Raw genomic sequence first — 16239 nt, 5'->3', positions numbered from 1 at the left:
TACCATGTCTTTGGTTGTTGAGTGATAGCTTGAGAGAAACAGAGTTTTACTGAAAACTTAAAACTTAGTTAACCTATTTGCAGTGCCTTCAGGTCAAGTAAAACTACTTAACCGCTTGACTGCCAGAAGCATTAAGTTTTTAAATAATCAATGAAAAAACATAACACACATACTGTACCGTGTATGACAATTAGACAAAAACAGAGAAAATCGTCTCCATGGGAGGCAACCAACTTGCTGCAATTCAAAGGACAATATACAGCGGTTGTTTCCCTTGTCAGAGTATTGATTTTTATGATAGCAAAGTTCATATTTCATAGGATTAAATGGCAGTCAAGGGGTTGAAGGTCTACTTTTCGGGAGTCTTGGACGTGTACATAATTTATGACAACATGTTGTCTACATATTTTTAATTGACAACTCAATCATGGTTGAAGACATTGGATGAAAGATGTATACATTACTTTTATTTGCTGGGATAAATTTGTCACAGATAAATTAAATTGTCCTTTACTTTGCAGGAAGTGTTTTCAACATACTTGACAGCAACAGCAATCCTGAACAGGGAGAGTTATTTACCTGCAGGTTGTCACAAGACCACAGGTAGGTATCACACTTTCTAACAATCCGTGTAATGGTTGGTATCAATTACTGCCTGTAAAACTTCTTTTACCTACACTAGAGTATTGAGTCAAAACTTGACTGTTTTACTCATAAACAATAAAGTTTAGTTCTTTTTTTTCTTGCTTGTTTGTTTAGCTGTTATTCTTTGAAGTATATGTATCTATTACTTCAATTAATTATTAAATGGCCAAGGAATGAAATTGTCCTGCTAAATTTTCACTGGTATACTGTCAAAATGCTGCTTTGAAGATATTTAATCAGGAAATATGTGTCTAAAAATACCTGTATGCTTTCACATTCAGAAATTATTTATAGACAAAAAAACATGAGGTTAGCTTGATACAGTAAAACCTGCGAGCAAAGGACACCCTTGGGGAACCTTGCCACTGTCCTTTGTACAAAGGTGTCCTTTCTTTTGAATATGAATGCGCAGACATTTTTTGGGAAGAAAAAACCCAGCCAAATAGTTTTATTCTAAACTGTGCATTACATGTAGTCATACAGAAAGTGACAAAGAAAACAAGTTCAACATGCAACATGTATGTACAAAACCAGAATCAGTCTGACTTGGTTCAGACGCACATCTTCAGAATGCTACTCAAGTTCATGACAGCTGTCAGCATTTCAGGGTGAACGGAGAACGAGCGAGAGAGAGAACGAGCGAGAGAGAGAGAGAGAGAGAGAGAAAGAGAGAAAGAGAGGAGAGAGAGAGAGAGAGAGAGAGAGAGAGAGAGAGAGAGAGAGAGAGAGAGAGAGAGAGAGAGAGAGAGAGAGAACGACTGAGCGAGAGAGAGAGAGAGAGAGAACGGAGAACGAGCGATAGCGAGAACGAGCGAGAGAGAGAGAGAGAGAACGACTAAGCGAGAGAGAGAGAACGACTGAGCGAGAGAGAGAGAGGACGAGCGAGAGAGAGAACGAGCGAGAGAGAGAAAGAGGTGCAATCGGTTTCTTATCTGAAGCAATGGGCCATTCACGGGAATATTCTTTGATCGAGCTCTCGAAAACCACTCGAAGAGTTCGCCGTTCAATTTCTTTATCACATCGACTCTTTCTTCTAAAGTCAGAAATTTCCGTTTTGACATGATGAGACCGCGATCAACGAAGGATGAGACGAAGATGCATCACAGTACAGAAAGTAGAAACCCTAACTTGTTTTTGTTTGTGAGTTCAGTTCAATTCACGGCATCGACCAATGAGCGTGCACCATACAAAAAATCAATCTTTCAAGTGCTGTCGTTGGCTTACAAAATAAGCTTCTCGCGCGTTCACATCGCGTCGCCAGCGAGATTGTATTTGCAGAACCAAGATGGCGGACCGTTGTTGACAGGTAACGAACCAAATCGGGACCAAAAAAGAGTGTCCGCGTCCGCGCCTTTGAGGTGTCCGCTCTTTTAAGGTGTTTTTGAGTGTAAAATACATCCGTCCTCACTTGAAGTGTCCGTTATGCAAAGGTGTCCGCCGAATTAAGGGTCCGCTGGATGCAGGTTTTACTGTATAACGTTTGAAAAAGCCGTCCAGTTATGTCAGTGAAAAAGAGCGTTGTGTTGACTGTTGTATGCAGAGCTGATGAAATATATATATGGTTAACATTGGTGGATTTTATTAAAAATAAGATTAATCAACAACAAAATTGAGCAGAAACATCAGCAGAAAGTGCTTGCAGTTGCAGTGAACATGAATTAAGCCTGGGCAGATGTGTAAGAGTGTGTAGTAGAGGAAGAGGGTATACATGTATCTGAAAAAGTGTTTTGCTTGCCTGCGCATGTACATCTCATGTATGCATTCTTTTCCAGAAAGCTGGAGTTTGTTGGGGAACAGTCCAAACGAGAGAGCATCCCAGTGGACAAGATGGAGAGTGTGCAGATCGTGGCCTCAGAGACAGACCAACAAGGTGAGCTTGTTACTTCTGGAATGTGCTGTGGTCCTGGCAGCTTCCAGTTCCAGCACTACCAACATGGCCGATTTATTTTAAGAAAATTCCCCCTGTAGCAGAGAATTATTTAAATAATGCTTTTAGACTGCCTGATGTATTTGTATACTTTTTCAAAGCCAAAACTAATCAATACCTGTATTGTTGTAAGATTTGGGCTCAGAATCTTACAAATACTCTTGAGATTCTGGAAAATGAGGTCATTTTTTGTGTGCACCTTATCATAATCACCTGTGCTTTTCTCTCAGTCTTCTGATTGTAAGCTTACTCTTGTGATAGAATGACCAAAGCCAATGGCAAATCCAGTAGGAACGTTTTATCCTCCCTGGTCAGGTTACTTCACTGAGATAAAACTGTTTTACATGTACTACTTAACATAATTATTCGCCTCGGTGCTACTGCTACTTGAAGACGACATCATGCTGCCCATGTGGTAGAGGTAAAAAAAAAAACCAGTGTGGCATGCAAACCTTACCAAAAGGTTACCATGCCTGAGAGTAAAAACCTCGGAAACAAAGATGAAGAAGAGTCTTCAGTAATGTCAGTTTCCCCCCAGGCATTTGACAGACAGCAAAGTGTTACTACCCAAATACACTTGGATATATGGTTTGTCATTTCCCCACTGCTAACAGAAAGTTGTCAGCAGATATGAAAGTAAGCTTTATATTTTTTATATTCTGCAGCTATGGATCAAGGTTTGTTTGGTGCAAAATCACACTGTTCTTCACTTTCTGTCGGTGTAAATTCAGCAGCGTACATCTGATTTAACTGCTTTTGTGCTTTTGCTGTCTTTGTGCATCTTACCTTTTTGAATTTTGTTACCTTAAATGATTGTAACAGGATATCACAGTTTTCTTTTTTCTTCTTTTTCCCCTCCTGTATTTCCAACAAATTGGCATTTTGCATCAACGGTTTTGTAAACATGGATTTTTTTCTACTTTGATTTTTTGTGGGTGGTTTTTTTATAACATGAGCACATACATGTGTGTTGTGTGTGTGTGGGGGGGGGGCTTTTAGTGAATTTCTTCTTTGTGTGTGTATATTTTAGATTTGGGGGGGGGGGAGAGAGGGGGGGGGGGGGGGCTTTTAGTGAATTTCTTCTTTGTGTGTGTATATTTTAGATTTCTAAAAGATTAATCTGTTCATAAAGTTTTTCCATAATTTTATTATTTCAATTCTAAATGGGAAATCATGAGAAAGAAGGAGGGGATTGTTTGTTCGTTCATGGGCTGAAACTCCCACGGCTTTTACGTGTATGACCGTTTTTACCCCGCCATTTAGGCAGCCATACGCCGCTTTCGGAGGAAGCATGCTGGGTATTTTCGTGTTTCTATAACCCACCGAACTCTGACATGGATTACAAGATCTTTTTCGTGCGCACACAGGGGTGTTCGGACACCGAGGAGAGTCTGCACACAAAGTTGACTCTGAGAAATAAATCTCTCGCCGTACGTGGGGCCGGGGACGAACTCACCCTGACAGCGGCCAACTGGATACAAATCCAGCGCCGCGCTACCGACTGAGCTACAGGGTGACCCAAAAAAAAGAGTACCCAAACAAAACGTCATAAATTGACCAAAAATAAAACAATTTTCATAAAATTTATTTACACACACAAGTAGCCTCTGCATGATTTGCACAGAAAATTTTAGTGTTCTAGCTTGTCTTTCAGGAAAGTTATGCTCATTCTACAGAACATGCTCCAAATGGCCTCCGCGCCGCTGCAGGCAAACTTGAACTCGCCGCGCAAAGTTATCAATCACCCGCACACACTCCTGTTGCGAGATTCCGCGAATGGTTGTTGTGATGGCTCTCTTGAGTTCTGTGATTGTCTGTGGGTTGTTCCTGTAGACGTTGTCTTTCAGGAACCCCCAAAGATAGAAATCTGAGGGATTTAAATCCGGGGGAGGCCATTTGGAGCATGTTCTGTAGAATGAGCATAACTTTCCTGAAAGACAAGCTAGAACGCTAAAATTTTCTGTGCAAATCATGCAGAGGCTACTTGTGTGTGTAAATAAATTTTATGAAGATTGCTTTATTTTTGTTCAATTTAAGACGTTTTGTTTGGGTACTCTTTTTTTTGGGTCATCCTGTACATCCCCGCCCCAGAAGGAGGGGATGCACTGGGACACAAAGTTTGCTTGTAGTTGTAGGGGTTGGCCATGTAATTGCGGGGTTGGTACAGTGCCCTTCTTACTTTATCCTTGTTTAATTTTTGTAGCTACAATTCTGATAGTTATACCTTCCTTCCTGTGTAAATCATAATGTACATGTATACCACCATAGATCTTGTCCAGGCTTTTACGTTGGTTGAGAGCATCCTTCCACGTGGACACATTCTAAAAATCAACAGCCTATATCAGCAAAAATATCGCAAGCAAGCGTACTTAACAGTTGCACTGATCTGCGGTAGTTTGCTTGTAGCGTAGTGGCTTGCATGGGAAGCAAGTTATCCATAACATAATGTAGTGGTAATCCAACTAATTGATTCCCTGCTGGGTACCCCGCAACTTTCCATGGAGACAAGTGGGACACTGTAATTTTTGTTTAACATTTCAGTACCTTTAGTAGTCTGTTCTCTTTAGTGTTTAAAAGACAATGAAAAGACACTTCACGTGTGTGACGCACTAATGAAGTTATGTACTTTACCACAACATAACAAAATGTAGGAGTGAGTGTGTGTGTGTGTGTGTGTGTGTTTTCTTTTGACATACAAAAACGTTCACAGTTTTCCAAAATCACTGTGCTACAATAATTTTACTTCTTTTTATTCACTTTCTTGTGTGTGTGTGTGTGTGTGTGTGTGTGTGTGTGTGTTTGTTTATCTTCCTGTGGTGTAGTTGTTTTGGAGGTGTAGCAGTTGTTTGCAGCTTCTGTTCTTAATTTGTACATGTATGTGAATAGCTTCATTCCCTCCGTGGGTGAAGTTTAGTTTTGAAGATGATTTTTCTGCTCCGTACCGATGTGACAGACTGTGAAGTTACACATTTGAAAACAAAATTAGCATGGGATTTTTGCCTGCAGCACACCTCATTTGTGTTATGTACTGAACTTGAATTTTGATCTTTTTATATTTAGTCAAGTTTTGACTAAATATTTTAACGTAGAGGGGGGAATCGAGACGAGGGTCGTGGTGTATGTGTGTGTGTGTGTGTGTCTGTGTGTGTGTGTAGAGCGATTCAGACTAAACTACTGGACCGATCTTTATGAAATTTGACATGAGAGTTCCTGGGTATGAAATCCCCGAACGTTTTTTTCATTTTTTTGATAAATGTCTTTGATGACGTCATATCCGGCTTTTCGTGAAAGTTGAGGCGGCACTGTCACGCCCTCATTTTTCAACCAAATTGGTTCAAATTTTGGTCAAGTAATCTTCGACGAAGCCCGGGGTTCGGTATTGCATTTCAGCTTGGTGGCATAAAAATTAATTAATGACTTTGGTCATTAAAAATCGGAAAATTGTAAAAAAAAATAAAAATTTATAAATCGCTCCAAATTTACATTTATCTTATTCTCCATCATTTGCTGATTCCAAAAACATATAAATATGTTATATTCGGATTAAAAACAAGCTCTGAAAATTAAATATATAAAAATTATTATCAAAATTAAATTGTCCAAATCAATTTAAAAACACTTTCATCTTATTCCTTGTCGGTTCCTGATTGCAAAAACATATAGATATGATATGTTCGGATTAAAAACACGCTCAGAAAGTTAAAACAAAGAGAGGTACAGAAAAGCGTGCTATCCTTCTTAGCGCAACTACGAGTAAAATGGCATTGCGTTCAGTTTCATTCTGTGAGTTCGACAGCTACTTGACTAAATATTGTATTTTCGCCTTACGCGACTTGTTACCCATTTCTTCTTTTTATTGTTGTTGTGCATACAGCGGGGCATAATTCTTGTGTATAGTTTGTAGCAGGACTTGATCCAGTGTTTTATTGTGTTCATAAACTGCTAATTAAAAAAAAATTTTTTTATAAAACTATCCAAATTTACGTTCATCTTATTCTCCATCATTTGCTGATTCCAAAAACATATAAATATGTTATATTTGGATTAAAAACAAGCTCTGAAAATTAAATATATACAAATTATTATCAAAATTAAATTTTCGAAATCAATTTAAAAACACTTTCATCTTATTCCTTGTCGGTTCCTGATTCCAAAAACATATAGATATGATATGTTTGGATTGAAAACACGCTCAGAAAGTTAAAACGAAGAGAGGTACAGAAAAGCGTGCTATCCTTCTCAGCGCAACTACTACCCCGCTCTTCTTGTCAAAAATTTATAAATCGCTCCAAATTTACATTTATCTTATTCTCCATCATTTGCTGATTCCAAAAACATATAAATATGTTATATTCGGATTAAAAACAAGCTCTGAAAATTAAATATATAAAAATTATTATCAAAATTAAATTGTCCAAATCAATTTAAAAACACTTTCATCTTATTCCTTGTCGGTTCCTGATTGCAAAAACATATAGATATGATATGTTCGGATTAAAAACACGCTCAGAAAGTTAAAACAAAGAGAGGTACAGAAAAGCGTGCTATCCTTCTTAGCGCAACTACGAGTAAAATGGCATTGCGTTCAGTTTCATTCTGTGAGTTCGACAGCTACTTGACTAAATATTGTATTTTCGCCTTACGCGACTTGTTACCCATTTCTTCTTTTTATTGTTGTTGTGCATACAGCGGGGCATAATTCTTGTGTATAGTTTGTAGCAGGACTTGATCCAGTGTTTTATTGTGTTCATAAACTGCTAATTAAAAAAAAAAGTAAAGTAAAACAAATTCTGTCGATGTAGATGAGGTGAAATGGTATGTGTTTTACATACTGTCAACGAATTTACATGATCATTTAATTAAATCTGTTTTGTTTTGATTCTTTCGCAACTTTCTATAATTCATGTCTTCCGAAGGATGAGTTATACCAAACCTTGCATGGGGACCTTGATTTTGTATTTATCTGTGTGTTTACATATGTTTGCTCGTCATTCTTTCTTTTTTTACAATTTATGAGACATCCACATTCAGAGTTACATGTACTTCAATTTTGTAATTTATTGGTGAAAGCTTAGCAAAAATTCTGTTCAGATGGAGCTACATTTATGAGTTTTTTTAAGTGGAGTTATAAAGTGTGTAGGAATATAATGGTCCTATCCACTCAATAGGCAAGCGTCAGCCGTGTAAGCGAAGTTCCTAACTTATAGCTACAGCTAGTGTAAATTTCTGCATTTGTTACGGTTTTGATCATTTCTGGTTATGAAAGCCAGTGTCACATCTTGAACAACAGAAAAGACGATATAGATTGGCGTAATGAAACAAAGAAGACCACAAAAAGTTATCAAAATTTCTTTTAACAAGTTGAAGCCATTGGACCAAATTTGATTTGCCCTAAACTGGTCCACATGGTTGACCCAAAAAGGGGAGCGGTAATGAGTGGATATGTGAATTATACATGCACAACTATGAGCAATTAAGTTAACCTAAGTAATTACTGTTACTGTACTTTAAAAAATGTGTACACGATTCTGTGTTGTTGGTGTGCTTTTTTTCTCGTTTTTTGACTCACATGCGAAGCAAAAGTGAGTCTATGTACTCACCCGAGTCGTCCGTCCGTCCGTCCGTCCGGAAAACTTTAACGTTGGATATTTCTTGGACACTATTCAGTCTATCAGTACCAAATTTGGCAAGATGGTGTATGATGACAAGGCCCCAAAAAACATACATAGCATCTTGACCTTGCTTCAAGGTCAAGGTCGCAGGGGCCATAAATGTTGCCTAAAAAACAGCTATTTTTCACATTTTTCCCATTTTCTCTGAAGTTTTTGAGATTCAATACCTCACCTATATATGATATATAGGGCAAAGTAAGCCCCATCTTTTGATACCAGTTTGGTTTACCTTGCTTCAAGGTCAAGGTCACAGGAGCTCTTCAAAGTTGGATTGTATACATATTTTGAAGTGACCTTGACCCTGAACTATGGAAGATAACTGTTTCAAACTTAAAAATTATGTGGGGCACATGTTATGCTTTCATCATGAGACACATTTGGTCACATATGATCAAGGTCAAGGTCACTTTGACCCTTATGAAATGTGACCAAAATAAGGTAGTGAACCACTAAAAGTGACCATATCTCATGGTAGAAAGAGCCAATAAGCACCATTGTACTTCCTATGTCTTGAATTAACAGCTTTGTGTTGCATGACCTTGGATGACCTTGACCTTGGGTCAAGGTCACATGTATTTTGGTAGGAAAAATGTGTAAAGCATGTGAGTCGTATGGGCTTTTGCCCTTCTTGTTCCTTTGTTACATTTAGTCAAGTTATGACTAAATGTTTTAACATAGAGGGGGGAATTGGTGTAGAGCGATTCAGACCAAACTACTGGACCGATCTTTATGAAATTTGACATGACAGTTCCTGGGTATGAAATCCCCATAGGTTTTTTTCATTTTTTTGATAAATGTCTTTGATGACGTCATGTCCGGCTTTTCGTGAAAGTTGGGGCGGCACTGTCACGCCCTCATTTTTTAACCAAATTGGTTGAAATTTTGGTCAAGTAATGTTCGACGAAGCCCGGACTTCGGTATTGCATTTCAGCTTGGTGGCTTAAAATTTAATTAATGACTTTGGTCATTAAAAATCTGAAAATTGTAAAAAAAAAAATTTTTTTATAAAACTATCCAAATTTACGTTCATCTTATTCTCCATCATTTGCTGATTCCAAAAACATATAAATATGTTATATTTGGATTAAAAACAAGCTCTGAAAATTAAATATATACAAATTATTATCAAAATTAAATTTTCGAAATCAATTTAAAAACACTTTCATCTTATTCCTTGTCGGTTCCTGATTCCAAAAACATATAGATATGATATGTTTGGATTGAAAACACGCTCAGAAAGTTAAAACGAAGAGAGGTACAGAAAAGCGTGCTATCCTTCTCAGCGCAACTACTACCCCGCTCTTCTTGTCAATTTCACTGCCTTTGCCATGAGCGGTGGACTGACGATGCTACGAGTATACGGTCTTGCTGCGTTGCATTGCGTTCAGTTTCATTCTGTGAGTTCGACAGCTACTTGACTAAATGTTGTATTTTCGCCTTACGCGACTTGTTTTGCTTTCTGTGTTTTTACATTTAGTCAAGTTTTGACTAAATGTTTTAGAGGGGGAATCGAGACGAGGGTCATGGTGTATGGGTGTGTGTGTGTGTGCGTGTTTGTGTGTAGAGCGATTCAGAGTAAACTACTGGACCGATCTTTATGAAATTTGACATGAGAGTTCCTGGGTATGATATCCCCGGATGTTTTTTTCTTTTTTTCGATAAATGTCTTTGATGACGTCATATCCGGCTTTTTGTAAAAGTTGAGGCGGCACTGTCACACCCTCATTTTTCAATCAAATTGATTGAAATTTTGGCCAAGCAATCTTCGACGAAGGCCGGACTTCGGTATTGCATTTCAGCTTGGTGGCTTAAAAATTAATTAATGACTTTGGTCATTAAAAATCTGAAAATTGTAAAAAAAAATAAAAAAAAAGGTTTTTTAAAACGACCGAAATTTACGTTCATCTTATTCTTCATGATTGTCTGATTCCAAAAACATAAATATGTTATATTTGGATTAAAAACAAGCTCTGAAAATTAAAAAAATTAAAAATTATGATCAAAATTAAATTTTCGAAATCAATTTAAAAACACTTTCATCTTATTCCTTGTCGGTTCCTGATTCCAAAAACATATAGATATGATATGCTTGGATTAAAAACACGCTCAGAAAGTTAAAACGAAGAGAGCTACAGTAAAGCGTGCTATGAAGCACAGCGCAACCGCTACAAACAGGCTCGTCACTTTCACTGCCTTTTGCACTAGCGGCGGACTACGTTCAATTTCATTCTGTGAGTTCCACAGCTTGACTAAATGTAGTAATTTCGCCTTACGCGACTTGTTTTTCTTTCACGTGACGGCTGACTGCATTGACCGTTTTCTTCTTGTACAGGAAATCGACTGGGCACAGGAATTGCCATCCGCTACTTGGCGGGGATACCCAGCACTGGAGAGACGGAGATTGTGAAAATGACGGTGGACGAAGGAGGCTTGGCCAAAAAAACTGGAATGGCCTGGATCGCTGCCATGCAGAAAGTGAGTGCTGACTAGCAACCTTGGTTGAATCTAGACAAAAATCCTGACCAGCACTCTCCCCCACCCCCCACCCCCCTCCCCACACACACGCACGCACACAAACACATTGACCATTTGATTGAAACATGTTTCAGTTTTGTTTGAGATACAAAATATCGTGTGCACAATTTACTGAGAACTTCTTAATTGCTTGAAAGAAATGGACAACAAATGAACAGTGTGGCTTGCATTGAAATCCTTTTTGACTTTTCTCCATTTAACTTGGACTGGTGTTTATGTCCCCTTTCAATCTGTTTTAGGCGTTCAAGATGGTTTACGAGTCAAAGAACCCGTGATGGACAAAACAGTACTTCGCTGGGGAATGAAAACGGGGGAAAGTTGTCCTCTACACTCACTGCACAAGGAAAAAATGCTGATGCACATTTGATTTTATCCAGTGATTCTGTTACTGTAATGTCTGACTGCAGGTGGATGATCAACTATTCTGTTGGTTTTATCGGTCCCTCCGTTTCCTATCATTTATAGTCTTGATCAAACATGTTTTGTGCTACTGAAACAAACTACCACAAAATTAGACTTTAATTCAGTAAAATGAAGGTGCAGGGGTCGCACTGACTTCGAGTGATTTGCATAGGTTGAAGCAAAACGAGACTTTTTTGTGCTGTGACATGGCTAAAATGTGTATAGGAGTTCAAAAGTGCAATATTTTTGCAAAATTTTGCATTGAACAGTACCCTTAAGTTGTTTGAGAATGTTGAGTCTACTTTCCCGAAGCAAAGCGTGGAGATTCTCTTTTTCTTGCATGATTGCCATGCTTTTACGAGCTTCCATATGTTGAATAACTGTTATGAATGGCAAAAACAATCAGATGATGGTCGAGGCATGCGACACAGGGTAGGATTTTATACTCAAGACGACACATGGTGCTGTAGGTAGGTTTGTTCAACCTGGTGCATCACATGCAAATTACAACGAGTTGTTTTCAACAGGCAATCCTAATCTCTGCGATATCGCAGATATCCACAAAAGCAAAATAAAATTTTTAAAAATCAATTTTTTTTTTTTGCATGCACAATTTATCCTTCTCCAAATGGGGTTATATTCATATTTACAAGGCCAAAATGATTCAGCTTCACCTTCTGTGGGCACCACCCCCGCCAGGGACTCTGCCTTTGTACCCCGCCAGGGGACCTTCGCGGCTGTCTTGACCCGCTGCGTTATTTATTTCCTTGAAACTCATTCTTCTGTGTATGGATTGCCTGTTTCAACCTCAAAGCAAATTAGGACAGGTTTTGTAGCTATTTTGGATTAACTTGCCAATCAAAATAGGATGTTGAACACAAAGTTCTACGCAAAGCTCTGCAAGTCCGCAAAGTCCTTTTCCCAGGCGGGTCTAAATGTAAATGTTCTGTGCTGCCTTTGGTGTTTATCTTAGGCCTAAACTGTTGACAGTTTGATCTGCTTCGATAACTTTGATCTACTCGACATGAGATATCTCACTTTTGGGGGGTCTTTTTTTTTATTTGTTCAACTTTTCTTTTGCTAAATAAATTCATCCCCTAAAATAAATCATTTTTGCTTCTTGCCAACAACAGCCTTTAATATGTTGCTTCTTAACATGATGACACATGTGCGTATTCTTGTAATCCTGTTAAACTTGCCTAAAGTGTCTTTGGTGCGTTAATCACATGTATTCACAAAAGCACAGAAATGGTTTGGAGACATACTGTATAATCTACTATCTTATTTCTTTTTTTTCTATCACAAAATTTCACTGCACTCGGCTGTTTGTAAAAGCTGGCCAGTGGTAAAGAGGAACGGAATCTAACTGGGCTGTAAGATGTTTGCAGCTGTCATTGAAAAATCTGATTTTGCAGATCTGTGTGAATGTACATGGATATGTTCTAGCATGTCTTTCTGCATTTCTTTGTGGTGTGTGTGTGTGTGTGTGTGTGGGTGTGTGTGTGTGTGTGTGTGTGTGTGTGTGTGTGTGTGTGCAGGCATGGGAATTCTCCTTGAATCCGAGGATTTCTGAGAAAAACTACAAATTTCAGAGAAAAAAATTCCTCTTCCGAGAAAAAAACCAGAACAGATGTTGCTGTTTACATGTGTGTGCAAGAGCAAGTGTGTTCAAGTAATATTAATTCAGTTAAAGGATTAAGATAATCGTTGGTTACTGGCAATACAAAACATTTATTAAATTTGGTCAGTTTTTTTGCTGTGTAAAATTCATGAAACATACTAGTGTGAATGTGCTAGATTGCACAGATTTTTTAAAAAAAGTTCCCAGACCCCCCTACTTTTTAGAGATTTTTCCTTAAATCGTTTTCCATGCCTGGTGTGTGTGTGTGTGTGTGTGTGTGTGTGTGTGTGTGTGTGTGTGTGTGTGTGTGTGTGAGAGGGGTGGTTGAACTTGATGTCTTTTTTTTCTTCTAGTTCTACTAAGCAGAAATGTACACCACGAGTGGTAAAATCAGAAAATTGACTCAATTACTGCCCCTCTTTCATTCAATGTTTTTGTTTTTATCTCTGTTAATAATTTCACATTGCATAGAATCATTTTGAACGAGACTCTGTAGGTAGTGAAGTCTGTTCAACTTCTGCCATTGCCATTTTTGGCTCACGTAAGTGTAGCCTATGCGATGATAAACTTTGTCTGTCTGTGCGTGTGTGTGTGTGTGTGTGTGTGTGTGTGTGTGTGTGATAGAAACTTTAACATTTCCGAGTCTATGGATAAAGCTCGCATAGAAGATTACCTCTCGGTCAAAAGTGTTTGACGTGTGTGATAGAAACTTTAACATTTGAAGACGTCACATTATGACGTAAGAGGGTTAGACGTCACGCAAAGGAATTACTGAAAGTCTCGGTCATTGTTATTGTGAGCGAGCCGAGACTAGTTGGCAGATCCAGTGTCTCGCTTTCTTACACAGTTTCACCTATGCTTACTGTGTGTGTGTGTGTGTGTGTGTGTATGTGTGACGGAGTGATTGAGTTTGTGTTACTGTTTGTCGATTTCTTACGTGAGCCTTGAAGGCTTCGCCTCTTGTTTTTTAAGAGATAGTTGCTGACAGAACAGCTGAGGAGAGTTTCTGATTGAAGATAAGTAGGAATATCTTGCCAATAAGGTTCCTTTGCTTTTAAGTTTTTAATTATTCAATTTCCATAGTTTTTACTTGGTATTCAGGTATACATTTGTATGGGTCTATATGTGTGCTTGAAGGCTAAAAATCATTATTATATTTTTTCACATATTGCAGTGTACATTAATGGGAGTCTGTTTTTTTTTGTTCTCTGTACAGTATTCTTGCCTAGAATTGATGGTTGTGATTCTGTCAACGACAAGCAATTTCAACATTTTTGAAAGCAAATTGGTAAAGTTCCACAGTAGGAGCTGTCAAGTTAATGTTCTTATGTTTTTTCTTTGGCTTTTTGTAAAAATACTCTGATAATTCACTCAAATGTCCAGACTGGAAAGTCATCAGCTGGGCAATTGAAGTGTCTGCTATGGCAGATTTTTCCTGCATTGCTGGTTGTTTCAAAATGAGTTTGTACATGCAAAATGGCTGTGATAGGGCAAGGAATAAGTAAGGATCTCTTTGAGTGTGTTTCTTTCTTCCTTTCTCCTTTTCTTTTCTCTGCTCCGTCGTCTTCTTTTTTCAGTGTAAAGTTTGTAATACATGGCATATGCTATTGTAAGGATCATCTTGTTTTGCTTGAAGTCTAAGTGGGCTTTTTTTCTTTAGCATTCATTCTTAACACACACACACACACACACACACACACACACACACACACACACACACACACACACACACACCTCAAATGTAAAAAAGTGCAGACACCTATTGAACTCTCAACATCTGCATGTCAGCATGTAACTAAGACACTGTGTTTGATTTGATCTTTCTTGCACATTTGTTTGTTGGTTATTTTATTGGAATTCTGCTGGGTAATGTACAGCTGTTTAACTTAAAAATCTGTACCATAAATCTGATAGATGCTGTGTCAGACCTGTTCTATTACATGGAGTCATCTTTGTTAGAATACAAATATATATATATAGGGTTACTGTCAAACCAGTACTGAGATTGAATTTGAAGGAAAATGTGACAGCTTAATCTTTTAAGTAATCAAAATGGATTAAGCCTCTTAATCTTGTTATGCTAAAAATATGCTGAAAACTCAGGAGTGAGCCTACAATTCATTTTGATGGGGTTTTTTTATTTTATTTTTTTATTTTATTTTTTATTTATTTTTTTGGTGTTGTTCAGATTATGTGTTTTTTGCTTGTTATTTTAATGGTGAGGGACCTAAAATGCGGAGATTATTATGTACTTATGTTTGACTTGTAAATATGTTTATAAAGAAAGTTTCTTGTACAAAGCTATTTTTTCTGTGTTTGGTCAAAGAGCACCTTTCTGCTGGAAAAAATCAACACATTTTGAGTCACTGGTTGATCTAGATTGTTTCACAGTTTCAAAGTCTGTTAGCATTTTTTTTTTAAATTCAAGATTCAAAACCTGCCTGCTTGGCGCAAGCAAGGGACATAATATCAAACAAATTGTACTGCAATGGCTGTACATAATGCTCAACATTAATTTATGCAGGGCTCCTGGTAACATTCTTGAATGCTGTCATTATCATTAACTTTGAATCACAAAGGTTCTTCCATTATAATACAAAAGGAGGAGGAGAAAAAAGTTGCTCCTTATATAGTCCTGAAAATACTGTATGTGGTTGCTGGGATCATTACAACAGAAAGAGGCAAAGCAAGAAACTATCATACAAACATGTAGTAACTATTTCGCCAATATGCTTGTTTTCTCTCCGATGGCAGAGAAGACGTACGTAGCTTGTGAATCAGAGCCATGAAGCTATAACAAACAAACAAATAGTGGCCTTGTAGCTTGACCTATGACAAACCTTCAAGTGGTACAAAGGCTTGGACTGGTGAAATAATCTGGATTGATAGATTGGAATAAATCAACTTGTACGGCGGTAAGAGTGCCTTGTTCGGTGCTATATCATGCTTGTATCTTCTCTGCACATCTTTATTAAGCCAAATGTAGGCATTTTACCACAGTAGCCAAAAGAAATTGGTAGCATACTAGACAGACCACTAATTTGTTAATATAATTTTCTTTCAAGTGGGAAGTTTGTGTTGTTTTCATTGCCCAAGTATTCAGTGTGAGAATGGCATTGGCATTTTGTAATGCCACTGTTCCTATGATGCATATTAGCAACTTCAGGGTTTGGAATATCAGGTTAATTTTCGTTTTTATTTTATTTTTTAAAAGGCAGAAAAGGGATTAGCACTCATCATGGTGTACATACAGGAGATGAATCCTTTGCAATATGTTTTCTTTTAATTTAACTTATTTTGTGAAGCATCCATGTTCTGTTTTCTCTGAAAATATGGCGTGGCTGGGTTTCTTGTTGGAACAGGAATATGGTACATATGATGCACATGTAATTATTAAAACTGAAATAAACTTGGTTTTTTGTATGTGTATATATAAA

The 16239-nt window shown here is 37.7% G+C and overlaps 1 protein-coding gene across 1 annotated transcript in view; it reads left to right on the top strand.

Annotated features, from left to right (window-relative positions):
• Positions 1-16239, top strand: part of LOC138953827 (zinc finger FYVE domain-containing protein 21-like) — a 20082-nt gene extending 3843 nt beyond the window's left edge. Inside the window, exons 4-7 of the mRNA XM_070325771.1 lie at positions 522-603; positions 2418-2515; positions 10577-10719; positions 11019-16239. Coding sequence (XP_070181872.1) covers positions 522-603; positions 2418-2515; positions 10577-10719; positions 11019-11054 — 359 coding nt within the window. The 3' untranslated portion in view covers positions 11055-16239. The remainder of the gene's footprint in view (positions 1-521; positions 604-2417; positions 2516-10576; positions 10720-11018) is intronic.

Source organism: Littorina saxatilis, linkage group LG17, assembly GCF_037325665.1.
Source record: "Littorina saxatilis isolate snail1 linkage group LG17, US_GU_Lsax_2.0, whole genome shotgun sequence".
NCBI lineage: Eukaryota > Metazoa > Mollusca > Gastropoda > Littorinimorpha > Littorinidae > Littorina > Littorina saxatilis.
The sequence above is the reverse complement of the archived record's forward strand: the minus strand, read 5'-3'. Positions and strand labels throughout refer to the sequence as shown.